Here is a 22,396-nt window from a genome sequence, read left to right as displayed (position 1 = left end):
CAAATCAAGTCTTTAACGTAAACTGTAAGAAAATTGAACTGGATCACTGTGATAGAATAAAGGAATGTTCTGTATTGACGTGCTGATAACCAGGGTACAGACAGAAAATAATATGACACAAAAAGATGACTGATGATGTGAGTAACCAGATATCAATGTGCTGACAACATTCGTTGAAATGTTTCTTACTTCCTCCACATCCAAATATACCGGCGATTTTCGGTTTCCATTCAACTTCTTTAATTTCCGTTGGAATCTGAAAGAAAGTGTTGATAGTTTGAGTCAAGTTCTCTCAACGAACAACCTCCTACATGAAAATGAAGTGATTCACTTCTAATTATTCACTGTTTTAAACAAGTGCTTGAATAAGATGTGTCATCAAAGGTTGAATAATAGTGTCAAATATTCTGATTGTACATTCCAGAATGTTGATACATTCCTTTCGTGTTCAATGTAACTAGATATATTTGACAGTATTCATAAACATGAAATAGTTGAGTATTCTGAAGTACGTGAAACAAAACTGCATTTGCATTCAATTGTGCGACTTACGTTATCATAATACAACATTATCTTCCCATTTGGATGTATTAGGCAAGTTACCTTGGCTGTAAACTCTACAATTAGAAAACCATCGATATTTAGAACTTGGGCAAAAACAATGACCAATTTGTCGGTAGATGTAACATTGTATAAATCAGCTCATAAAGTGACCATGTTTCAGTGAATATTTACTGTGTTATGTCAAATATTTTCCTCAGTTAACTTCATGTTACATAATTCTAAGTGCACGTCATGTGAATGATAGAAACATACATCCTTCTAGACGAATGTCGAACGCCTAAAGCTGTACAACTATTGTATTATTACTGAAACAATCAATCGGTAATTGTTCCATTAAAATCCGATGGTCAATGAAGTATTCACATGTATGCGATATACGTTCTTGAATGCCTGCTGAAACAATCGAGACTGTGTACACATGACATAAGATTTGGAGTGTTTGCTTACAAAATGGACTTGGGGATTGAATTGTTTACATGGTCACGTGATATTTCAATCGATCAACTGAATACGACCATAGTGTTTATTTGTTGTAGATAAGAAACGAACAGCCCTAGATAGATGGGATATTTTTAAAATTTCAATGGATAATATTTAGGAATGACTGTGAGATTAATGGATGTGTAGATGAGTGTGTTGTGTACAGAACAGACTTTGTGGCAAACATAAAACACAATTTATTTATTTTGAAACTGAATGTGATCATCAAATTCAATTCAAGCCTGTAAACGTAAATGAATCACAAATGAAATAGGATTGTGGCCTGATTTATCCACTATAGTGATATGTATTTTACTCATCAAACCTAGTCGTTTCCAAATCACATCAACTATTCTTCAAATCTTATTCAACGTCATCAAGCGATCAGTGGATTTCACAAATGATTCTACCCTCATTTCTCTGAAAAGTGACAAATTCCTACATCTTCAGTTTCTGAGACAAATTGAATCTGACAACCTATGAATAATCATATGGAATGAAGACGTAGGTGTTTAGATTCCACATGTGTTGACTTACGTTTACCATCAACGTCTTTATTAATAAACCATCTGACAGCAAGTAATTCCTCTGAAATAATGAAAATAAAAATGGATGTTTAAATATCTGCATAACGAATATATATCACATTCAATAAATGAACGTATTAACACGGACTACATTTGCATGTAAGTTATGATCTTCATTCTGAGATTTATTGAATCGATGCAGTCAAATACTCAAGCATCTCTCATGTGGAAAGTTCAAGAAATATTATCAGCTTCATCCGTATGATAAATGTCTCAATCCATTCAACTAAGAAGAATAGTTTACTTCCGTAACATCTGTTCTAAGAGCTTTAGACTGTGGTACAGACCGTTAATGTCTAACTGACAATACCAATATAATAACATTTTCTGAGATTCGGTTAATAATCAATTCTGATAACTGATTAAAAACGGATGTTTGCAATATGGGTGTTCTAGGTTGTTCTGGTTTGATAGCAGAATATTATTATTCTATGATTGTTCATCTGTCACATGAAGTGCCTATATTCAAATTCGGTAATACTACGAATGTCATTGCAAAGATCGAATCCAAAACTCGATGGTAAACAAACAGCGACTCGAAGACATTAGACTTGTATGAATGAAGTAATTGCTAGAAAAGTATTGGAAGACATGAAGTATGATTTGATAGTTCATGGATATCAATAATTCAAAATGACGTCTCTCACAACATCGCTTATTGTTGCACATGTGATAATTCCGGTTCATTTAGTCTATGAAGATGTATCGTGTCGATGCCGATATCTGCTATCTTGTAGTTTTGATAGACTGAAGAGTTGGTAATTGGCACTCAAACAATAACATCACTTGTTTTATCATTTCTACCCTTCCAATGTGTTTGTATTTTGAGATGAATCTCTGTTTTGTGTAATTTTTTCACATGATAGTAATCAAAAGGTGTTGTGAAACACACATGTTCTGGTGCTAAAATCACACAAACAAAACAATCATTGTGTGTTGATAAGCTTTTGTGTAATAATCAAGTAAAATAGAGAATAATGTATGTAAAATAAATTGTGGGAATATGTAACAAAACAAAATATAACTGAATAATACAAGAACTCACTCTCATCCGAAATCTCAAATTCAGGATATGTATTGTCTGAACGAAACGGACTAATATATCCTAACCTGTCTTGTCCGTGCATACTTATTCCACCTGTATTTATTTATTGAAAACAGGAAACATGATTGATCATTTTACATCGAATGAACTAAACTAAATAATTAAATGAACTAGATGAACTGCATCTGGATTGCTATAAGGCGTAACACTATCGACACAAGTTGAACAAGAAAGGATATCGGAAGAAATTTTGCATGTCCCAAGGAGAATAAAACTAATTTAATAAAGAAATGGAATCAACTTAGATTCATGGACAGAAATGTTATCAAGAAAATAAAGTTATAATTTGAGATGAAAGAAAATTACTGACTTACCAGAAAGGGAACAATAGAAAGTTGTGAGCTGACTACTGTAATATTTAAACGACATTTTCGGTTTAACTAACTAAAAAGACGTAAACACAGGCACAAGTACCTTCATCACAAAATGTAATCAGCTTACCGTACCATCATTGCGTCTACTGAAACTTCCATTCACAGCTGGCTGAGACTGGTTAATACTGATGCTCTGTAAATGCATATAGTGCTGAGACTGAGTATGTGTATAACGATCAAACGGATTACTTACATATCGATATGACCGGTTTTCAAAAATTACTTTTTCCAAAGTCATCCATTCACGTTCTTCACAAAGATCCTGGCATTTGAAGAATTCGTAAAGCCAGACGACGATCAGAAGAAATGACATCGATTGAGAAGATAACATGTTGTGTCTGAAATGGTTCAGATGAAATAAACAACGTTATCTCATTGTATTGATTCTCAATTTGAGTTACATGCTCAATCAACACTCACCTCATCTTCTTGTTCAAAGTAGTAGGTCATATTTTAATAAAACGTGTCAGGTTTATATAGATGTTTGAAGTGTAAGGTTGTTTACTACTGATTCGATGATTCAAACTGACCATTAAGATGAACATACGTGGTAAAATCGTATGTTCATTGTTAACCAATCATAGACGTAGATGAGCTCATCTTTATTCAATATTTTTCTGGCTGTTGATAACATGAGCTGTAATTTATCCACAGTTGTTTTAAATTCCTGACCCCTATTGATAAAACCTATCATAGATGTGATTAACAATAATTTATAGTCAACGATTGGTTAACTTGTAATTCAAAAGATCTGCTCATATGTTCATGAACAAACAGTTGGTTGTCTGTAATAATCTGTTAATTGACTTTTAATTGCGCACAAAATGTCGTTTACTCAGGTATTACAGTCTGTAGTTGAACAAACAACTGTACTGTAATTTCGTGAATTTATCAACATCAACATTATCCGTTTCATGTCGTTCATCATGATCTAATTACCAGAGGAAAACATATCTGCGTATGTTTTAGTGTCAATCAGTAATTCAGCTCAGGAAGAGTATGAGTCAGATTATAAATTATTTGATGTGATGTCTCGTTATAGCTACTTGTGTATTTTACATATTGTTATTAGGAAATATGTTGCAAGTACACAGTATGACTTACAGCATGATTTTATGGTTATGCGATATCAACTGTTACAGCTTGCATATAACCTATTGCTCCGTACTGTTCTCCATTATCCATTCATGAGCATTAGAGAAAGGGACTTTGATGTATTGCGTAGAGTGCTCGAGGCAGTAAGCAAAGAGTGCGGAGAAAATTTTGAGGTCATTATTATTAGGATTGTAGATAATCATTCATGTCTAGCTAAATCCTGACAGGTGTTCTCTTATCACGTACTAACCACCCATTTCGTCTATATGTCTCCCCTTTGTATATCTTTTGTTAGAACGAGACATTGACGCATTAGAATCCAAGTAAGCAAGCAAAAATAAAAGAATCCTAATATACCTTATACTCTTAATTTTTCAATGTAATTTTGTGATGACAGCACAAATGATCTTCATATTTTGAATGTTAAACATCACCGTTCGTGTACTTAATGCATGAAGTTTTCTCAAAAAGTCCTTTCAACAACTTGATGCTTACACGGGGTGTACTTCAGTGTTTTCATCAATTCAGCAGAAGATTGTTCTTCTTTAAATAACCTCTTTCTTCTTCATTTCACTTCCAACGAAGACTAATATGCTACTTCTACTTATTACCAATATGTAAATATTTTAATGTCGAACATACGATTGTTCGCTGTTTTAAATGTCTATATTTTGTATTCGCTTTTTTGAAAAAGTGTACACTCATCTCCTAAATCTCTATTTTACTCGACTCCATAATCTGTTAGACAGCTGAAACATATAGCTAAGGTGATTCACAAGATAACATTATCCATCACGATCATATTATCCTGTATGACCAGAACGGAATACGTGCTTCATATGTACTCTTGAAATTCTATTGTACCTTCATTATTCAGCCAGGAATATGTGCCTGTATATTGCATATGATCATCACATCTACTATTTCAGTACATTTAATCTAATATGCGTTTACTCATAAGAAATAGTCTTCTGAAAACAAAAATAATGATGATATTATTAGTGTATACTATCGGAGAGTGAGATTATAAAGTGACGTCAGTCTGTTGACCTCAGTTGTTGTTTGTAGAAACGCCAATATATGTAATTCTATGTTGTTTATCACCATATTCTATCTCAATAATCAGAATTATATGATTTTCTCTTTTGTGTAATGTGCCTGATATAAATCTTAAATATAATAAGGAATTTCACATAATAATGATGCTTTTATATGACTGATCGTCATTTACGCACACGGAACAAAGTTGAATGAAATTTCCATTTTGCAGATGACTAATATTTTTCTAATGAGAGATTGAAGCGAGAACGAGTAGGTCGTTCTTTCAGGTTACGTTAGGTAATGATCTTGTTCTGTCAGTTGCTATGAGAACCTGCATAGCTTGCTCAAGCTTCCGGATAGTCTTATTTGTTCATTCTTTTTGAGTCCCACTGCTTTTGCCTCTGTATCGCACTTAACCAAATACACTCAATGCTCGTCTTAAATCTCAGCTACACCTTTCATAAGCGCATGATCATTTCAGTGAAGCATTGAGAATGTGCATTGTGTAAGGAAAACAAAAGTTCCAAGTACCACTGTTTATCTCTATCTCGTACAAAGTCTACTTTTTTCGTACTCAATGGTGATATGACTGAGGAGTGCAAGTAAGGTTCTCTTGTTGCGTATGTTCAGTATGTGAATGAGTATGTTAATCGTCTGTTAGATATTCCCGTCAATTCATGAAATTACTGATTTCACTTGGTTATGGAGATTTTGAACACATCAACTTATAATGAACGACAAGATTAAATAAAAATAATAAACAGTGAATCATCGCACAATCATCTAATATTCATCCATTCAATGGTAAAGTAGATCATTTCAAGATACCATATCATTTTCGAATGATAATTTACTCATTTTCCCAATGAATATACTCGGTTTCAAACTTTTCTTTACACAGTAGATAGACAAGAATTGTTGTGACCTGGCACACAAAATAATCGTCACGTCAGCCGTTAGACATCACCTTTATAATGATCACTCGCAGGTTAGTATTTTAAAGGATTTAATATGTTTCACGGTCATCGCTGTGCTGCATATTCGAATGTAGGGGCATAATGAGATTCGTACGTTTTAAACGTTTCCAGCTCAGAAGAGCCACGGTAACGCTAGCTCTCAACAGAAACGACTCTCGTATGAGGCACGTATTCATCAGCATTCCACTTCCTCCATATCTTCTTTGAGCAGCACATAGTGCATCCGAGGAAATGTTACATATTGCAGGTTAGATGCATTGTGAAGTCACAGACAAGAAAGGTATGGAGAAGAGTGTAGTATTTGTGAAAGACCGTACATCACTCGATTTATTGAGATTAGACTGGACAGATTGGCTGAAGGTAATAGACTGACCCTAAAACTCAATCTGCAACATTGTCTGTACAGCGGAAATTGAAGAGGAGAACTCTGTGGTGTCGTTATCACAAAGTCATAAAACAGCATTTAGTGAGAGACTTAATGAATGCACTGAACCTCTGACACTTTGATAAAAATCGAAGCTAGGTTTGTGGTCTAAAAGAACTTAACCACATGATGCTCCCACAGTCGCTAAACAAGAAATCCAAAGGCTTGACGAAACGGGTGTTACTGAACCGGTGTACGTCTCAGCATAAGCTGCACCGAAAGCAGTTGTAAAGAAAATCAACCACGCGTCCATTTATATATCCCTTACTCAATCGAGACAAATGAAGCCGTAGAAACTCGGCAGTAAATTAAAGGCGAATTCTGAGGACTGGAATGGACTATAGTTATATATATTCTTATTGTATAAGTGTTCAGCAAATCGATCACGTATATTCACACTCTTCTTATTATAAGTTTTCTTTTGACCTACAGACTATTATAATATGATTTACTTTTCAAAAGTGTTAGGTGTCGTTGAACATAATCGATGGCAACTTTGGGATCCATTCATGAACAAATACTAAATGTATATTTTTATCTAAAATAGAGCATGAACAAAGATAATAGAGGGGACTATATGTATATTTGTATCGTCTAATCATTCAATAACTAAACTAATCCCATTCATATTCCTCTTATTATAAGCTTCATTTTGATCTGTGAACCATTATTATATGTTTTACCATTCTTGAATTTTGACTTGTCTATTATTCACTGCCTCCCACATTCACAGCCACTTTTGGTCAGATTTTTAACAATGTTGTTTTCTGTTTAATGGTACGTTTTGGTCTGTTTGGTTATTATATACAAACCCAGTATGTTTGAAATACATGATTCATATTGCAGAGGCTGAGTTTGGCGTCTTGGAGTTTAATGGCCGGGCTAGGCGGAAAGCAGGACCAATAAGGACTCTAAACAGCTCGCACGTGTTAGGCGTCACTGGTTCGAATGATGATTCACTGCTTCTGATTGGTGGTATTATTACATTATCCATTAACAGGGCACTCAGGCCAGAAAATAAAACACAAATTTATGACCATTTTATACCTTCAGTCTTTCACAGTGACAGCTACTTTTTGACTTCATCGTGTACAAATGTTATTTTCTGACTTATGGTGTGATGTGGTTTTTATGGCTTGACTATAAAGCATGTATGTTTGAAACGAATGTTTCGCATAATGGAAGATGATATTAGTAATCTGAACCTTTGCCAGTCACTGGCACATATAAACACGTACACATTCAGCTAGTTGAACATTCACTTGTCTACTGATCATTAAAATTAAATTGATTCCACATTTGCCTATTCCAATCAAATCAACATATTGATTCCTAGAAAATATTTAACTCGGTACTTTATATCTAGAATGATAGTATTAAATCAACACTGACAACCAGATAGACATAGAGTTGACTGCTTCTCAGTGATCAGTTAATGTACCCACTTCATAGATCCGTAGATCAAGAATCATACTGAACTAAGTGATCGAACACTTCAATACAATCTACTTATCAAACTAATTTGGATTAAATGTTCACTTTCGTAACCAATAGTGATAGGAATTGAATTCTAAAAAAATTGCATTGAAGGTCATGTAGAATATAAGAATAAACTGTGCAATCAGTTACGTAATACAGAATATTGATCGACTGCACAAATGAAGAATTAGTGTAAAATATATTGAAATGATTACTGTATATGCTACTTTTATATTTGGAAGGATACAGAATTCTATGAAACGTTCGTAATAAATGTTGACGCTTAATAGTCAGTGATGTGATGTATACTACTTATAACTGACGAACGACATAAGTAGTATTTAATACCAGTCGAAAGTGGATGAAACGTATTAGGAAATTTATCCAGCATTTACTTCACCTCATTCACCAATTTGTACATCATTGATAGTATTTTACATATTACATAACTTCTGACTTGTTTTTAAATTACTGTCCTTCAATTTATCTAATCCATATTTATTTCTGATTATTAACCTTACAATTTCGTTCAATACTTAGAACCATTACAATTCACATGTTATTCTTTTTTCAACGATGGGTATCACTTTACATGTCACCGGATTTTAGATGATTAAGCTGGATAATATAACTGTAGAAACTGAAGAGAATGACACGACGATCATTTATTTTATACAGTTTGAGCTACTATAAACATATTTCTGTTAAAATGTCTGTGGAAGCTACTTCATTCGGATTGGTTCATGTAAGATACATTTTGAATGTTTTGTGAGTGAAAATCCCTTCATGTATACACTTGCAGTTTGTTCCCATTGATTTCTTTAGCTGTACATTGTTGGTCGTTTTGATTTCATTTGAGTTGTTAATATTTGTATTTCATTATAGTTCTTATTTTTCTTACGCTTTCACTATGTTTCCGTGTTTCTTCTTGAACTGCATTTATGTTGTTTGAGTTGATACTTAGTCATGAGGGCCGCCATATTGGTTGGTTTGTCGCTCCTTTTGATTGTGTTGCTTGTATTGACTGGAATTGTGCCTTTCTTCGATTGTGAATTGAGGCACTCTTCGAGAATTGGAAACACTCTAGGCTATAACGCAATCATGGCGTTCACGAATCAGTTCCATAATGATTATCAATGGTTTTTCTTTGTATTAATTGTAATCATTTTGTCATATCTATTATGGTCAACTGGACATTCAGCTTTTACACCTCTGATTAACTCAACACTATAGTATGTTTCACAGCTAAATAGTATGGTTGAAGTGATTCAGAAGATAATAATATTCAAGAAGAAGATGTTATTCTCGATGAATCGTATTACTTTGACATGAACACAACATGCACTACTTTCGTCCTCTCAAATCTGTTCACATAATGGACTGTTAATTGACGAGTCAGTCAAGAATAGGTATTTCAATATCACATAGAATCATCACATTTACTATTTGTGTTCTTCTAATCTAATATGCGTTTTCACATATGAAACATATTTCTCAAGGTTAACACAAATGATGATAATAATAGTGTACACTGTCTAAGAGTGTGATTTTAAAGTGACATCAGTCTGGTGACCTCAGTTGTTGTATATAGAAATGTTTATGATTTTACTTTTTTGTTGTTGGCCACCATATTCTATCTAAACAATTTGATAATCTGGCTTATTCTTTTGTATAATGAGCTTGATATGGATCTTGAATATCATAAGGAATGTCACTTACTAATGATTCTTTCTGTCTGTCGACCATTCCGAATTCGCGAAATTGGTCGACGTTATTGCGTAGAAATTTTGATTAGATTAGGTAGTGTTCAATGTGTTTAGTCTGTCCGGAGAAATCCGTGAATGCGGGTTTCTTGATGTTTGGTAAAGGTCAATTCAGTTTATCTTCGCTTCTGAAGAATCCAATACTCCTCGTGTGATCCAAACTCATATCATGCGAGAAATAACTGTCAGCTTGCCCGAGGATCATGACACCCTATGGCGACTCCTGTGCATACTTGTACATATTTCTAGGATTATGCTAATGAAAGTAACTAACAAATGTCAATGGTTAGTGAAATCCTTCCTCATTTCCAACAGATTCAGCTGCTGACATTGCCAGATAATTTGACTTTCACAAGAGTCCTTGAAGTGACAACTTAACGTATTCCTAAGGAATAAAAATAATATCTTACTATCATTTAAGAATTACTTTATCCTCCATTATTGTTTATATACCTTGGTTCCTGCCTGCAGGTATTAGTGATCCACCGCTACTAGACATGGAAGCTCGTCAAGCGAAATCTTCTTCTATTCCATCCACAACCATTTTGTAACATTTGGTACAATTGCAAGTTATTCAATGATAAGTATTTATATATCATTGATTTGTATTGTATAACTCACAAATAGCATGAGGATTAACATCTTTAGCAAAATGGGTGGACTGTTGAAAAAATCGAATCGAAAAATCTCTAATATTTCAGATAATAACAACTCTGTTATTGCCTGTGATCTTTATTTAATCAGATAGTGCTGGGAGTAGATGTATTCCACACCTGCTACTACATGACTCAAATCTCATATTGAGATGAAAAAGCATTGATTATATTAAGAGTGAGACAATATCTATAAGCAATTATGCGTTCTATTGTGGAGTCACTTGTGAGCTCACTATCAAAGGATGATGATCTTAGGCAAGAAATAAAGACACAATCACCACTCAAACTGCTACTGTTGGTGGATGTAGTTCCTGCGGGAATTACAGTCATTAGAAATTAAATTCTGTCATCAATTTTATCGCTGGCAAAGTTGCTAAGTGCATTATCTCGCAAATTAAAGTGATTATCTATAATAAACCTAACAAAATTACCCTTGAATTTGAAAGTAGGTGTGTATGGAATTTGGTTTTGAAAACAGATGATCTTCAACAAATCCTATTGCATCAGCATGAGGACTCATTTATGCTGTTAAACTGCCTCATGTTCGCCAACACTCTGAATTACCAATGAACAACGCTAAATTGCCTTTGAGGCATGTATTGACCTCAGGCAACCAATGGATGTCCAATGGCAACATTATTTCGAAATCTCCCAACAAAACATTAGAAAATCATGCACAACTACCTAGTTCTAACGTGAAAGCTCTTAAAATCAGTAAAGATTACAAACTCTTTACCATGTTGTAAAAAAGAAAGTATATACAGAACCGTCTGTTTCCGGACCTAATAGGAAGAATATTACATTGTCTCCACCGTACACTAATTTGCACACCGACATAATGTTTTAACTTAATAATAGTTGAGGTGACTATATGATCAGAATTTGTTCAAACGTCACACAACACGGACACCACCATCTTCGTGTGAGCAGGGCTGATTTTTGAAAGATCGCAGAACACCAACGTATCTCCAAAAGTTCGGGTAGTATGGATGATCTTATAGTCAATACATTTACACATGCATCCGCTTCGAACTACAATAATTCAAGGGATTTATATTGCCCTAGAATGAACTGGATTACCGGTTGTTTTGAGCCCTAATGAATTTCCGGTAACCATTAACATACACTTCTGATCGCAGTGAGAGTGATAGTACACTTGATATAATATTTAATAGAGATGTCATCCTACTATCTGTACAAGTACACAATGAATTGAAAAACAGTAGAAATAATAAAGTCCTATTTTCCCTCATTTGAGAGACGGAATTTCATACTTTCTCTACAAATGCGTTGGTGCCCTTCTTCTTCACAAGGTGTTTGCTCTCAATATGGAAGCAGGCACTTATCCTTACTGTTGGGATACCGCATACTATTGAACCACGTTAGATGTAAGATTGACATGATTAATTATCGGCCCATAAATATTACCTCAATCATCACCGGGACTGTTAGAAAAATTGTTAGTGACGAACTTCCTAACTACCTATTCGCTGAAAAATTATCAATGATTCTCAACATCGATTTCTGGTAGTTGATCTTGTAATAATTGCCACTTTGACCTCTTTAGTTCATTGTTGTGTTATGAGTTGCATAACTCAAAACCTTTATAACATTTCGATCAAGTTTTATGTACAAACACTCATAGAATATTACTTGGAACTGATTGTTCATTGAATTATAATTCCAGATGTACCAAACTTGAGTTCGGCTTTCTATTGAAGAGACTCCAAATTTAATCCTTTTCTTCAAGTTACTTAATAAACTATCCTTTACATCCAGTCAAGTAATTCAATTTGCAGAAACTTTAATTAAAATATTGGTAACTCCGTTTCATTGGTGAAACAAACTTATGCGTAATCATCTCTTTTGATGAATTATTTTACCAGTGAATTCTCCAGAATATTCTGCTACAATCCGCATACCAGCTGTAATAAATTTCAGTCTTCGTTCACCGTATTGATGCATATGGCTCTTCTAAAAATGCGTTAAATGTTGTAGCACCTGCAAGTGCATCTTATTCAACAAGTTAGATTATAGGAACTTCAAATGTTCAAACATTCTTACTGCAGAATCCAGTAATTTGAAACACCTATCTGCTGTTATTTTACATTACCACTTTCCCTGTCAACCCTAACTAATTTGAATATATATCCAACATGAACATTACATCACTGAGTCACATTACACATGAATTATGGTATACATTGCTGACATATTTTATTAGTTATTTCACTGTTGTCCCGACTTCTGTGCCTCCGTTTTATTTTTTATTAAATATAGACGAGTACAATAAGTTCGTTGCTGCGCATGAAAATTTCCTTCAAGGCACCGCAAATGAATCACCAAGATGTCCACTTAAGAAGAATCAAATGTTGGGGGATGATGTATTTCATTACTGCAATAAATGTCCTGAATGTACTGCCTAAACAGTTTTTGAACTACTGGCATGAATTCTGTAATTATTATAAATTATCAAGCGATTTCCTAATTTAGGTGATATAACGTTTTACGATAATTTGACGGGAAATCTCCTATGGTTTGGTTATCAAGACGTATATGAAAATGATGCTTCTTATACACACAAGCTTACACAGTGTTATCCAGTTAATGAATGTTGTTTGGTCATAAAGTGACAAAGTTTATTACGAAACAACCTGTCGGTATGAATCAATCAGCAACTAATTAACCTGCATAACTAAGTCAAACCATCTAGCTTTGCTGTTGCAACAAGACGGAGCTTTAAGCTTACCGAAACTGCAACAATCGGACATTCTGATTTATGGATTTTGTGCTTCTTCGTAGTAATTATTTAGAACAAGTACACATTGGTTAATCGTAAGGACAACAATTTACTCTGAAGAGTTCCTTTTAATTACTTGATTGGAACACGATATCATCACTCAACTTCACTTTTTTTTTTACCTTTTTTTCTGGTGGACTTTATTCACGCTATTCTACAATTACAATACATGTGTCTACGGTGCATTGAATTGTCAAACCTGATCATGTTTGGGAAATCGATTAAACACGTAAACAGGAAATGAAATAGCTTTCGAAATGATTTCAGAATACGGAATCTATGAAAGAAACCAGTAACAATATAATAGTTTAAGTTCATGTAGTCAAGCCTGAATGTATGCAAAAGCACCTAGACAATGATAACTGAGATAATATTCTAGCAGCATTTTACCGAAGTAAGTTGACCATATTCCTATTGATTGTTTCAGACCATAACATTTTGTACATTGTAACTCGGTTTGTAAGTTGAACATTTTTATTTATTCCAGTCTTCCTTGTTTGGCATACCCTAGAAAGGATATATCGTATAAAAATTAAATCTCAGAATACAACACACATATACTGATAAGTACCTTCATTAGTACAACAATATTTCAGAGGTGATTTCCTCACTAACTCCTTTGGTGTTCTATCTAATATAAATTTGAATAGGCTATTCTGTCAATCAACAGATATCCCGTCAATCCATTTTGAAAAACTCATTTCTAACTGGTTATCTTCTTTAATGTTGTTATCTTTATGTATCCTATGATACCCGTCAACCATATTGTTGACGTCTGACTATATAACTGTTTGACATTTACCTAGTGGGTTGATTATCTGAATGTACGTCGATGTGCTATGGTTATCGAAATTATTCGAAGTTCTAAGAATGTTTCCGACCCACAGTTATGATGCTTTCCAAATCAAAATCTCTCTCCGTAGTTGTCAACATCTATTCATCTTATTGAAAGTATATTGTTGATATTCACTCCTAATCATCGTTCGTGTATTTTTACATTGTGATGGTGTTCCCCTTGATCACTGTGTTACATCTTGGGGTTTACGTAAATTGTTTTGTGTTTATTCGCTGAGAGTTTGTCACTTACAATTTTTTTAATAATCCTAAAGATGATCGGAGTAACATTTATGGGCCAATAATTAATCATGTCAATCTTACATCTAACGTGGTTCAATAGTATGCGGTTTCCCAACAGTAAGGATAAGTGCCTGCTTCCATATTGAGAGAAAACACCTTTTGAAGATGAAATGCATCACCGCAATTGTAGAGAAAGTAAATGCATTGACTATAAGATCATCCACACTACCCGAACTTTTGGAGATACGTTGGTGTTCTGCGATCTTTCAAAAATGTAGTAGCAGGTGTGGAATACATCTACTCCCAGCACTATCTGATTAAATAAAGATCACAGGCAATAACAGAGTTGTTATTATCTGAAATATTAGAGATTTTTCGGTTCGATTTTTTCAACAGTCGACCCCTTTTGCTAAAGATGTTAATCCTCATGCTATTTGTGAGTTATGCAATACAAATCAATGATATCTGAATACTTATCATTGAATAAATTGCAATTGTACCAAGTGTTACATAATGGTTGTGGATGGAATAGAAGAAGATTTCGCTTGACGAGCTTCCATGTCTAGTAACGGTGGATCACCAATATCTCCATACAGGAAACAAGGTATATAAATAATAATAGAGAATAAAGTATTTCGTAAATGATAGTAAGATATTATTTTTATTCCTTGGGAATACGTTAAGTTGTCAATTCAAGGACTCTTCTAAAAGTCAAATTATCTGGCAATGTCAGCAGCTGAATCTGTTGGAAATTAGAAAGGATTTCACTAACCATTGACATTTGTTAGTTACTTTCATTAGCATAATCCTAGAAATATATACAAGTATGCATAGAGGTCACTATTGGGTGTCATGATCCTCGGGCAAGCTGACAGGTAATTCTCATATGATATGAGTTTGGATCACACAAGGAGTATTGGATTCTTCAGAAGCGAAGTTAAACTGAATTGGCCTTTACCAAACACCAAGAAACCCGCATTCACGGATTTCTCCCGACAGACTAGAAACAGTGAACACCACCTAATCTAATCAAAATGTCTACGCAATAACGTTGACCAATTTTGCGAATTCGGAATGGACGACAGACAGAAAGAATCATTAGTGAGTGACATTCCTTATGATATTCAAGATTGATATCAAGCTCATTATACAAAACAATAAACCACATTGTTTAATTATTTAGATAGAATATGGTGGTAAACAACAAAATAGTAAAATCATAAACATTTCTATATACAACAACTGAGGTCACCAGACTGATGTTTCTCAAAATCACACTCTCAGAAAGTGTACACAATTTTTATCATCAGTTGTGTTAACCTTGAGAAATATGTTTCATATGTGAAAACGCATATTAGATTAGAAGAACACAAATGGTAGATGCAAGGATTCTATATGATATTGAAATACCTATTTCTGACTGAATCGTCAAGTAACAATCTTTTATTTTAACAGATTTGAGAGGACGAAAGTAGTGCATGTTGTGTTCATGTCAAAGTATGACGGTCCATCGAGAATAACATCTTCTTCTTGGACATTTATATCTTCTGAATCACTTCAATCATACCCTTTAGCTGTGAAACAGACTATAGTGTTGAGTTAATTAGAGGTGTAAAAGCTGAGTGTCCAGTTGACCATAATAGATATGACAAAATGATAACAATTATTGCAACGAATAACCAGTGATAATCATTATGGAACTGAAATCACCCACCACTATCTCACTAAGTATCACCAATTTGCATTAAAATGATTGACGATGGTTTATCGACTAAAATTTTCGTTTTGCCGAAATGGATAGGTAAAGTTTTACAGTCGGTTTTATGAGTTATTTAATAGACCGTAAGTAGCTTGTGGTAAATCAGGGAAGTTTTACAAAAGTAGCAAAGATTTTCGAACTCATTCAATTAGATGAACTGATATGATATTGTGTCGAAATAGTGAATGAATTTCTATTATGTGAGGTAATAATCAATAGATAGAATGGTGAAATTTCAACCCATACTCCAGAAAGTTTTGTCGGATTTCATTTCAGAAAATGTAGTATACGTCACAGCTGCAAGAATGTTTGTCCCACATTCCTTGTTTCTCCCATTACCGACGTACGCTGAATAGAGATATTTTGATAACTACAGATCAATCTATATTTCGCTACAATTTAGGACTCAATCACATCTCTTCTTCACATGCCATCGTTCACTCAGCATTTCAGCATCAACATGTAATCTATGAAAATAAACCAATCAATCACAATTCAATCACAATTCGTTTGTTCAAACGTCCATCTCCTTGATGGTGTGTTATACATAGTTGTTTTTGTGTTTCGCCAAATGGAAGTGAAAATTTTGATTTATGTCTTAAATCAATGAAAACTACACAGACGGAGTGTTGTGATATTTTGGTATTCAATCATTCAAATATCTGATTCAATCAACCAATCGTTGAATAGTAGTTCAATTCTTGAAACATCGTATCATTCATGAAACTAATGGGAAATAGACTCATATTATTCCACCAAAATCACAATACTCTGTGTGTTCCCTTACTTGAACGGTTCTGAAGTGATACTAATCTGGTCGTAACTGCCTGCAGACTCCACTATTGTAGAGATTCACCAATTGATATGGAAGATTTATTAGATGTATAGTGGCATATGTGATCAAGGTTCTTTCAAAAAAAACGATTCGATCTACCACGAACTCGCAAATATTTTATTAAAAATTGAAGATGAATATGAATTCCAGCTTCAGTCACTTCTCTTAGACAATTACTACAATCAACCATCTGTTTGCGAAGTTATGAAAGGCTAAGATGTAAGACGGTTGAAGGGGTCTGGCAGATAGCTGGAAACAAAGATTATTCCTCAGTTCACACTCGCCAATCGGAATTATATGCAGTAGTGAGAGTGCAGATACTTCATATATCACTCGAGCAAATGTTACCTAGTTCCGTGGTCGAAAAATGTTGTAATTCAGTTATGAATTCCACGACTATCCCGTTTTAAGACTGACACCTATATGTCGCTAAATAATTACTGTTTATCGACTTATATTCTCCATAATAACAGTTGCCCAAGTATAAAAAGGTAGATAACTGTTTTACTGAAATTAAAACATTCTCATATGATCAGGATCATTGCACTGAATGGACGTGTGTTTCGCTATGAACCCAGTGTGTCGATTAATACTGATGGTGATAATGATCATTCCGAGAGTATGGCCCTAATGTCACCGGTAAGTCAGCAGAAACTATGCATTAACCAGTGACCGTCTGAATTCAATCTCTTAGTCGATAATGCATTGAGGTTTGAAATGAACGATATTCGGTTTCACTCTCAATGTGAACAATAACACTGAAATACAGAACAACTGACTTATTGAGTCTGAAATCGGACGGAACAGTTATCGTAGATACTGTTATTAGCCATTATCGAACCCGATCGAAAACGTTTACGGAGAAAATGGTGGTAAGAGTCAGGAAAAACAGTTTGACTTCAGTTCAACTGGAAATTACTTGACTATCAACTGAAAAACTCTGTAGCTATTAACCCATACGTATTCGTTTTATTCGTAATTTGCCCACTTTTTCGTATTTCCAGTTACTGTTTAGTACACCGACTTTGCTTTCCTGGATGACGATACCTGATTTGTCTTCCTATAATAACTGCAGTAATTTTTAACGCAGTACATACGTATCGGTGGATTCACTGTTTTTGTTAGATAGTAAAAATGGTTTATTGAAGTTGTATTTTGACCTGATCTAAAATGTATCTGTGTTGATCAGCAATCATGTGTCATAAGATTTGCGCGGATTATCTCATTTGTATTCAATAACATTCAGTGGATGCAAGCGGGCATCAATCAACTTGAATTTTGTTTTAAGAGAATCTTACATAATTCTTATTCATTCTATTACAGATGTATGGGATTTAATGATCAAAACTATTCGTTTCGAAGATGGAGGTGAATAGGCTTGCCAAGTTAGACTGGTGAAAATGACAAATTCCTGTCATGGACTATATCCTATTTGTCAGTTTGTTAATTCACCAAAATTCTTTCGAAAATCAATAAAATGTTACGTAATCATTGAGCTTGTTTTATTGATTTGTGCTTTACTCAATTTGCCAATCAGTTTGATTAAAAGTTACACCGAATACTTAAATGTTATTGGTAAGTTATTAGGACAACAATGAATGGATCATGTTAGATCGATGTCTAGTTATTTCCGAATTATTGACTACCATCTAATAATTCATCAGTAAGTGAAGGCTGATACAAGATTCGATGAAGATATCCGTAAATCAGACCGCAAACGTAGTTCAACGTAGTTTAGATGGCAGGTTGATCTCTTCATATGCTGTTGCTACAATGTGGAATAATGGTACTTAATTGTTTATATGCGTCAAACGTATTGAGAGGAAACCACAAAACTAGTCAGCAATAAAATAAGTTTAAATATATCCTAACTGACCTATTCTTTTAAGTAAAAATTCTTTTTAATCTTTTCATTTCCCACAATAGTATATCATTGTCCGAGACCTGTCATTGTCTTGTTTTTACGAAAAGCCAACGTGTAAGCTGATATCAGATTTACGTAAAAGATGAACTGTGTAGGTTTGAGTCTGGTTTGACGGTATATTATTGTTGCAGGAGTATGAATAAAATCAGGAATGAGAGAATTCGGAAATGAAAATCATCAGAAGAAAAGCAAACTAATGGCTCGATAAGGCAGAGGAAACATGTAGGTTCCGTGATGAGAGACATCGACGACAAACATTTATACACAAATGTTAATACAAGAGATTCAATAATGAAAGTAGTTAAAGAGGGTTATCAAAAATGTTGAAGAGATAGTCCTAATGAAACAACGTATGTTCTAATGCTCGGTTGAATTTGACGCCTGTCAAGTATTTGTGTACAGAAATATAGGATTACGAACAATTGAACAGTAGCTAATCCCATCACATTGTCAAACATATTCCACCTTGTCCATCACAACTAGAAACAGACAGAGTGATGTTGGTTACGAACCTGACATATTCACTAGATAACTGTTGGTCAACAAAAGTAGTTTGCCTAACTTCATCAAACATGCAGGATAAGAGATACAGAACGGTATTGATAAGTAGAGTAGTAACAATATGACAAGTTGACTGAAGTTACAGTAGTAAATCAGTCGAAAGAAATACCTGCAGATATTGGCTTTGTCTTCGGTAAGATGGCTGGTGAGCACTGTTGAGGTTTAATATGCTTAAACAGAAGAGATTTTATGATGAAGTAGAACGATGTTTATGTTCATCAATCTGCATGTTTGCTTTGACGTCAGCTGTAAATGAAACTATTTTTTAAAATAATTAACTTCACAGATAGAAACTAGTCAACTTCTATCGAAGTAACATTCAATCAATTCCAGAGTGATCACAACATAAATTGACGACGACACCTTACAGTCTAAAAGATAGTTTTGAATTTGTACAAAACCTCGGCAACCAAAATGTTTCCGATAAATTTATGGTTTCATTTGACGTCTCATCGCTCTTCATAAACAACCCATTGGGAGAAACGATAGAGATCATATGTGAACATGCTGAACTTCTACCTCTACCGGTCCATGATTTGAAACAGCTCCTGTTTTTGTTTACAAAAACCACACAATTTCAATTCAATAATGTCTTTTACCGCCAAATTGATGGAGTTGCTATAGGCAGCCCGTTGAGCCCAATTCTGCCGGTATATTTATGGGAAACCTGGAAGTAGAAGGGCTTAAGCATGCAATTGATGGTACTACGCTGTACTGTAGATATATTGATGACACATCCCTCGTCTGCAACAACCACGAGCACGCCATTAGACTACTTGATATGCTTAATAAAGCACACAAGGATATAGAATTTACTATGGAACAAGAAGTTGAATGCAAATTCCATTTCCTTGATGTTGGGATCATACGAACATCTGATAGCACGCTTCATAGACAGATTCATCACAAAAATACTTGGAGTGGTCTATATCTCAATTACCATAGTTTCTGCCCAATGATTTACAAAATGGGTATTGCACGAACTTTTTTTGACCGCACACGTAAAATTTGTTCAAAGAATTGCTTGGATGACGAAATTACTCTCATCACTAATGTTCTACGTGAAAATGCATACCCATTGAAATTCATCCAGAAATATGCAAAAACCAATCTTCAGACAAAGTACGATAGAGTAGAAAAGAAAACCTGCTTCTTACATTCACGTTTCAAAGGTGATGAAATTGCCGGTTTCATCAATCACAGATTAAATTCTGCGTTGAAAGTGGCCTACACAACAGCAAAACTTACGACAATATGGCAAAGAAATTGCTGACTTAAACAAAGAAAAATCGACAAGTCGTCATTTCTTAGTGGCTCCAACTGCAATTACCAATTCACATGTACGTGGCTAAGCACATACATTGGAAGAATTGAGAGAAGAGTGTATATTCGAATTTCTGAGCATGTTCCGAAAACCTTGAGGCTGCGAGTGACTGAGGCTCTCAACAGTGCAATAGCTCGGCATTTACTTGACATTGGGCATACAGTCAACATTTTGCACACTTGTAAATTTATTAATAGACAAAGAAGTACGACCACTCTCCGTTTCGCTGAAGTGCTTGTGATAAAAAAACTTCGACCGGATTTATGCATTCAAAAAGAGACAGTAATAAACTTATCATCACCCTGGTAACCCTTTTTTTATTTATTTTAAAATATTTTAACTCCTCCCCCTTTTCCCTAATTCTTAAACGAACTTTCTATTCACACACATTTCCGCTCACTTAATCCTCTTAAATTATCTTAACTTTTCAAATTCTATTTAATTATTATTGCGTAACCCATTTTATCATTATTCAATTCCATTAATCATCACACAACTTCACTAAACTATTACACCACCCACCCTGAATAAATTCCCTTTTCTTAATCCCTGACCTGTTCTAGCATATAGTTATTATTGTAACTCAGTTATTAACCCTCTTTTATGTCAATTATTTTCACACCATCTCAAATGTAAAACAAATTCTATCACAATTTTTGGTTTGTAAGCAGCTGACGAGAAACCTCGAAATAACATGACTTCATACTATTCTGCACGAGTGTTTGTTCTTGCTCTATTTATACTCGCTTTCTGTTTTCACCGTATTTGTTACACATTTTATGCAATAATTAATTCCACTAAGGTATATGTAACAGAAATTTATGATATTAAAGATAGAGGTTTTATTCTAGTTTAAGATCTATTGGAATCAACGAACGATTGAATAAATATAAGACTGAATCCATGACATTTCGATTTCATATGTTCACCAGTAATCACATCCATGATAAACTCCAGTGTTCTGATGAGGTCTATTGATCTCTATAGTCAAACAATTTCGAGTGAGACAGTTACATGAGGGACATTTTAAGTTATCAAATTTGAAACGGTGCATCATATAAACTTTGCTGAGTAAGTGGTCAAAAGCTGGCTTTGGGTGGTGGGGCAGTTGTTGTGCGCTCACACACAATTTATTAATGCAACAAAACAGCTAAACAGTGCATCCTGCTATTCATAAGTTGTGTAACTGAGGTCAGTTCATAGTGCAAACTATGAAACTCAATTATTCCTAGAAACACTAAACAATAATCGTCATTAAATATATCACTTTAATTTCATCAAACGTTCTTGTTCAACTCCACTTACGTTGTATTTTTATTCTTATTTTTCAACGAAGAATCAAAAATGATTACTTGTCGTTATCATTTGATTGCGTAATCGATAAGGATAATTTCATTTGACAAAGGTGTTGTGTTCTCCATGCTAAAATAACATCTAATTGTATAGAGCTTATTTCAGTACATGGATTACGGACTATTATACTGGTTGTGTATTATGCTATATCTCGTCAATGGATCGATTTGTTATTCTATTTAGAAACGTCTCAGTAATAGAGAAATGACACCTTCATA

At 34.2% G+C, this 22,396-nt stretch overlaps 1 protein-coding gene across 2 annotated transcripts in view; it reads right to left on the bottom strand.

Annotated features, from left to right (window-relative positions):
* The window catches only part of MS3_00001072 (uncharacterized protein), a 242,527-nt gene extending 238,990 nt beyond the window's left edge, over positions 1–3,537 (bottom strand). For both annotated transcript variants that reach the window (XM_051208583.1, XM_051208584.1), the window contains exons 1-7: positions 3,304–3,537; positions 3,178–3,267; positions 3,051–3,120; positions 2,677–2,769; positions 1,582–1,632; positions 553–617; positions 190–256 (exon numbers count right to left, since the gene is read on the bottom strand). In XM_051208583.1, coding sequence (XP_051072870.1) covers positions 190–256; positions 553–617; positions 1,582–1,632; positions 2,677–2,769; positions 3,051–3,120; positions 3,178–3,267; positions 3,304–3,441 — 574 coding nt within the window. In that variant the 5' untranslated portion in view covers positions 3,442–3,537. The remainder of the gene's footprint in view (positions 1–189; positions 257–552; positions 618–1,581; positions 1,633–2,676; positions 2,770–3,050; positions 3,121–3,177; positions 3,268–3,303) is intronic.
* Between the last annotated feature and the right edge of the window lie 18,859 nt (positions 3,538–22,396).

This window comes from Schistosoma haematobium, chromosome 1 (assembly GCF_000699445.3).
Source record: "Schistosoma haematobium chromosome 1, whole genome shotgun sequence".
NCBI lineage: Eukaryota > Metazoa > Platyhelminthes > Trematoda > Strigeidida > Schistosomatidae > Schistosoma > Schistosoma haematobium.
This window is presented reverse-complemented; position numbering and strand designations above follow the sequence as displayed.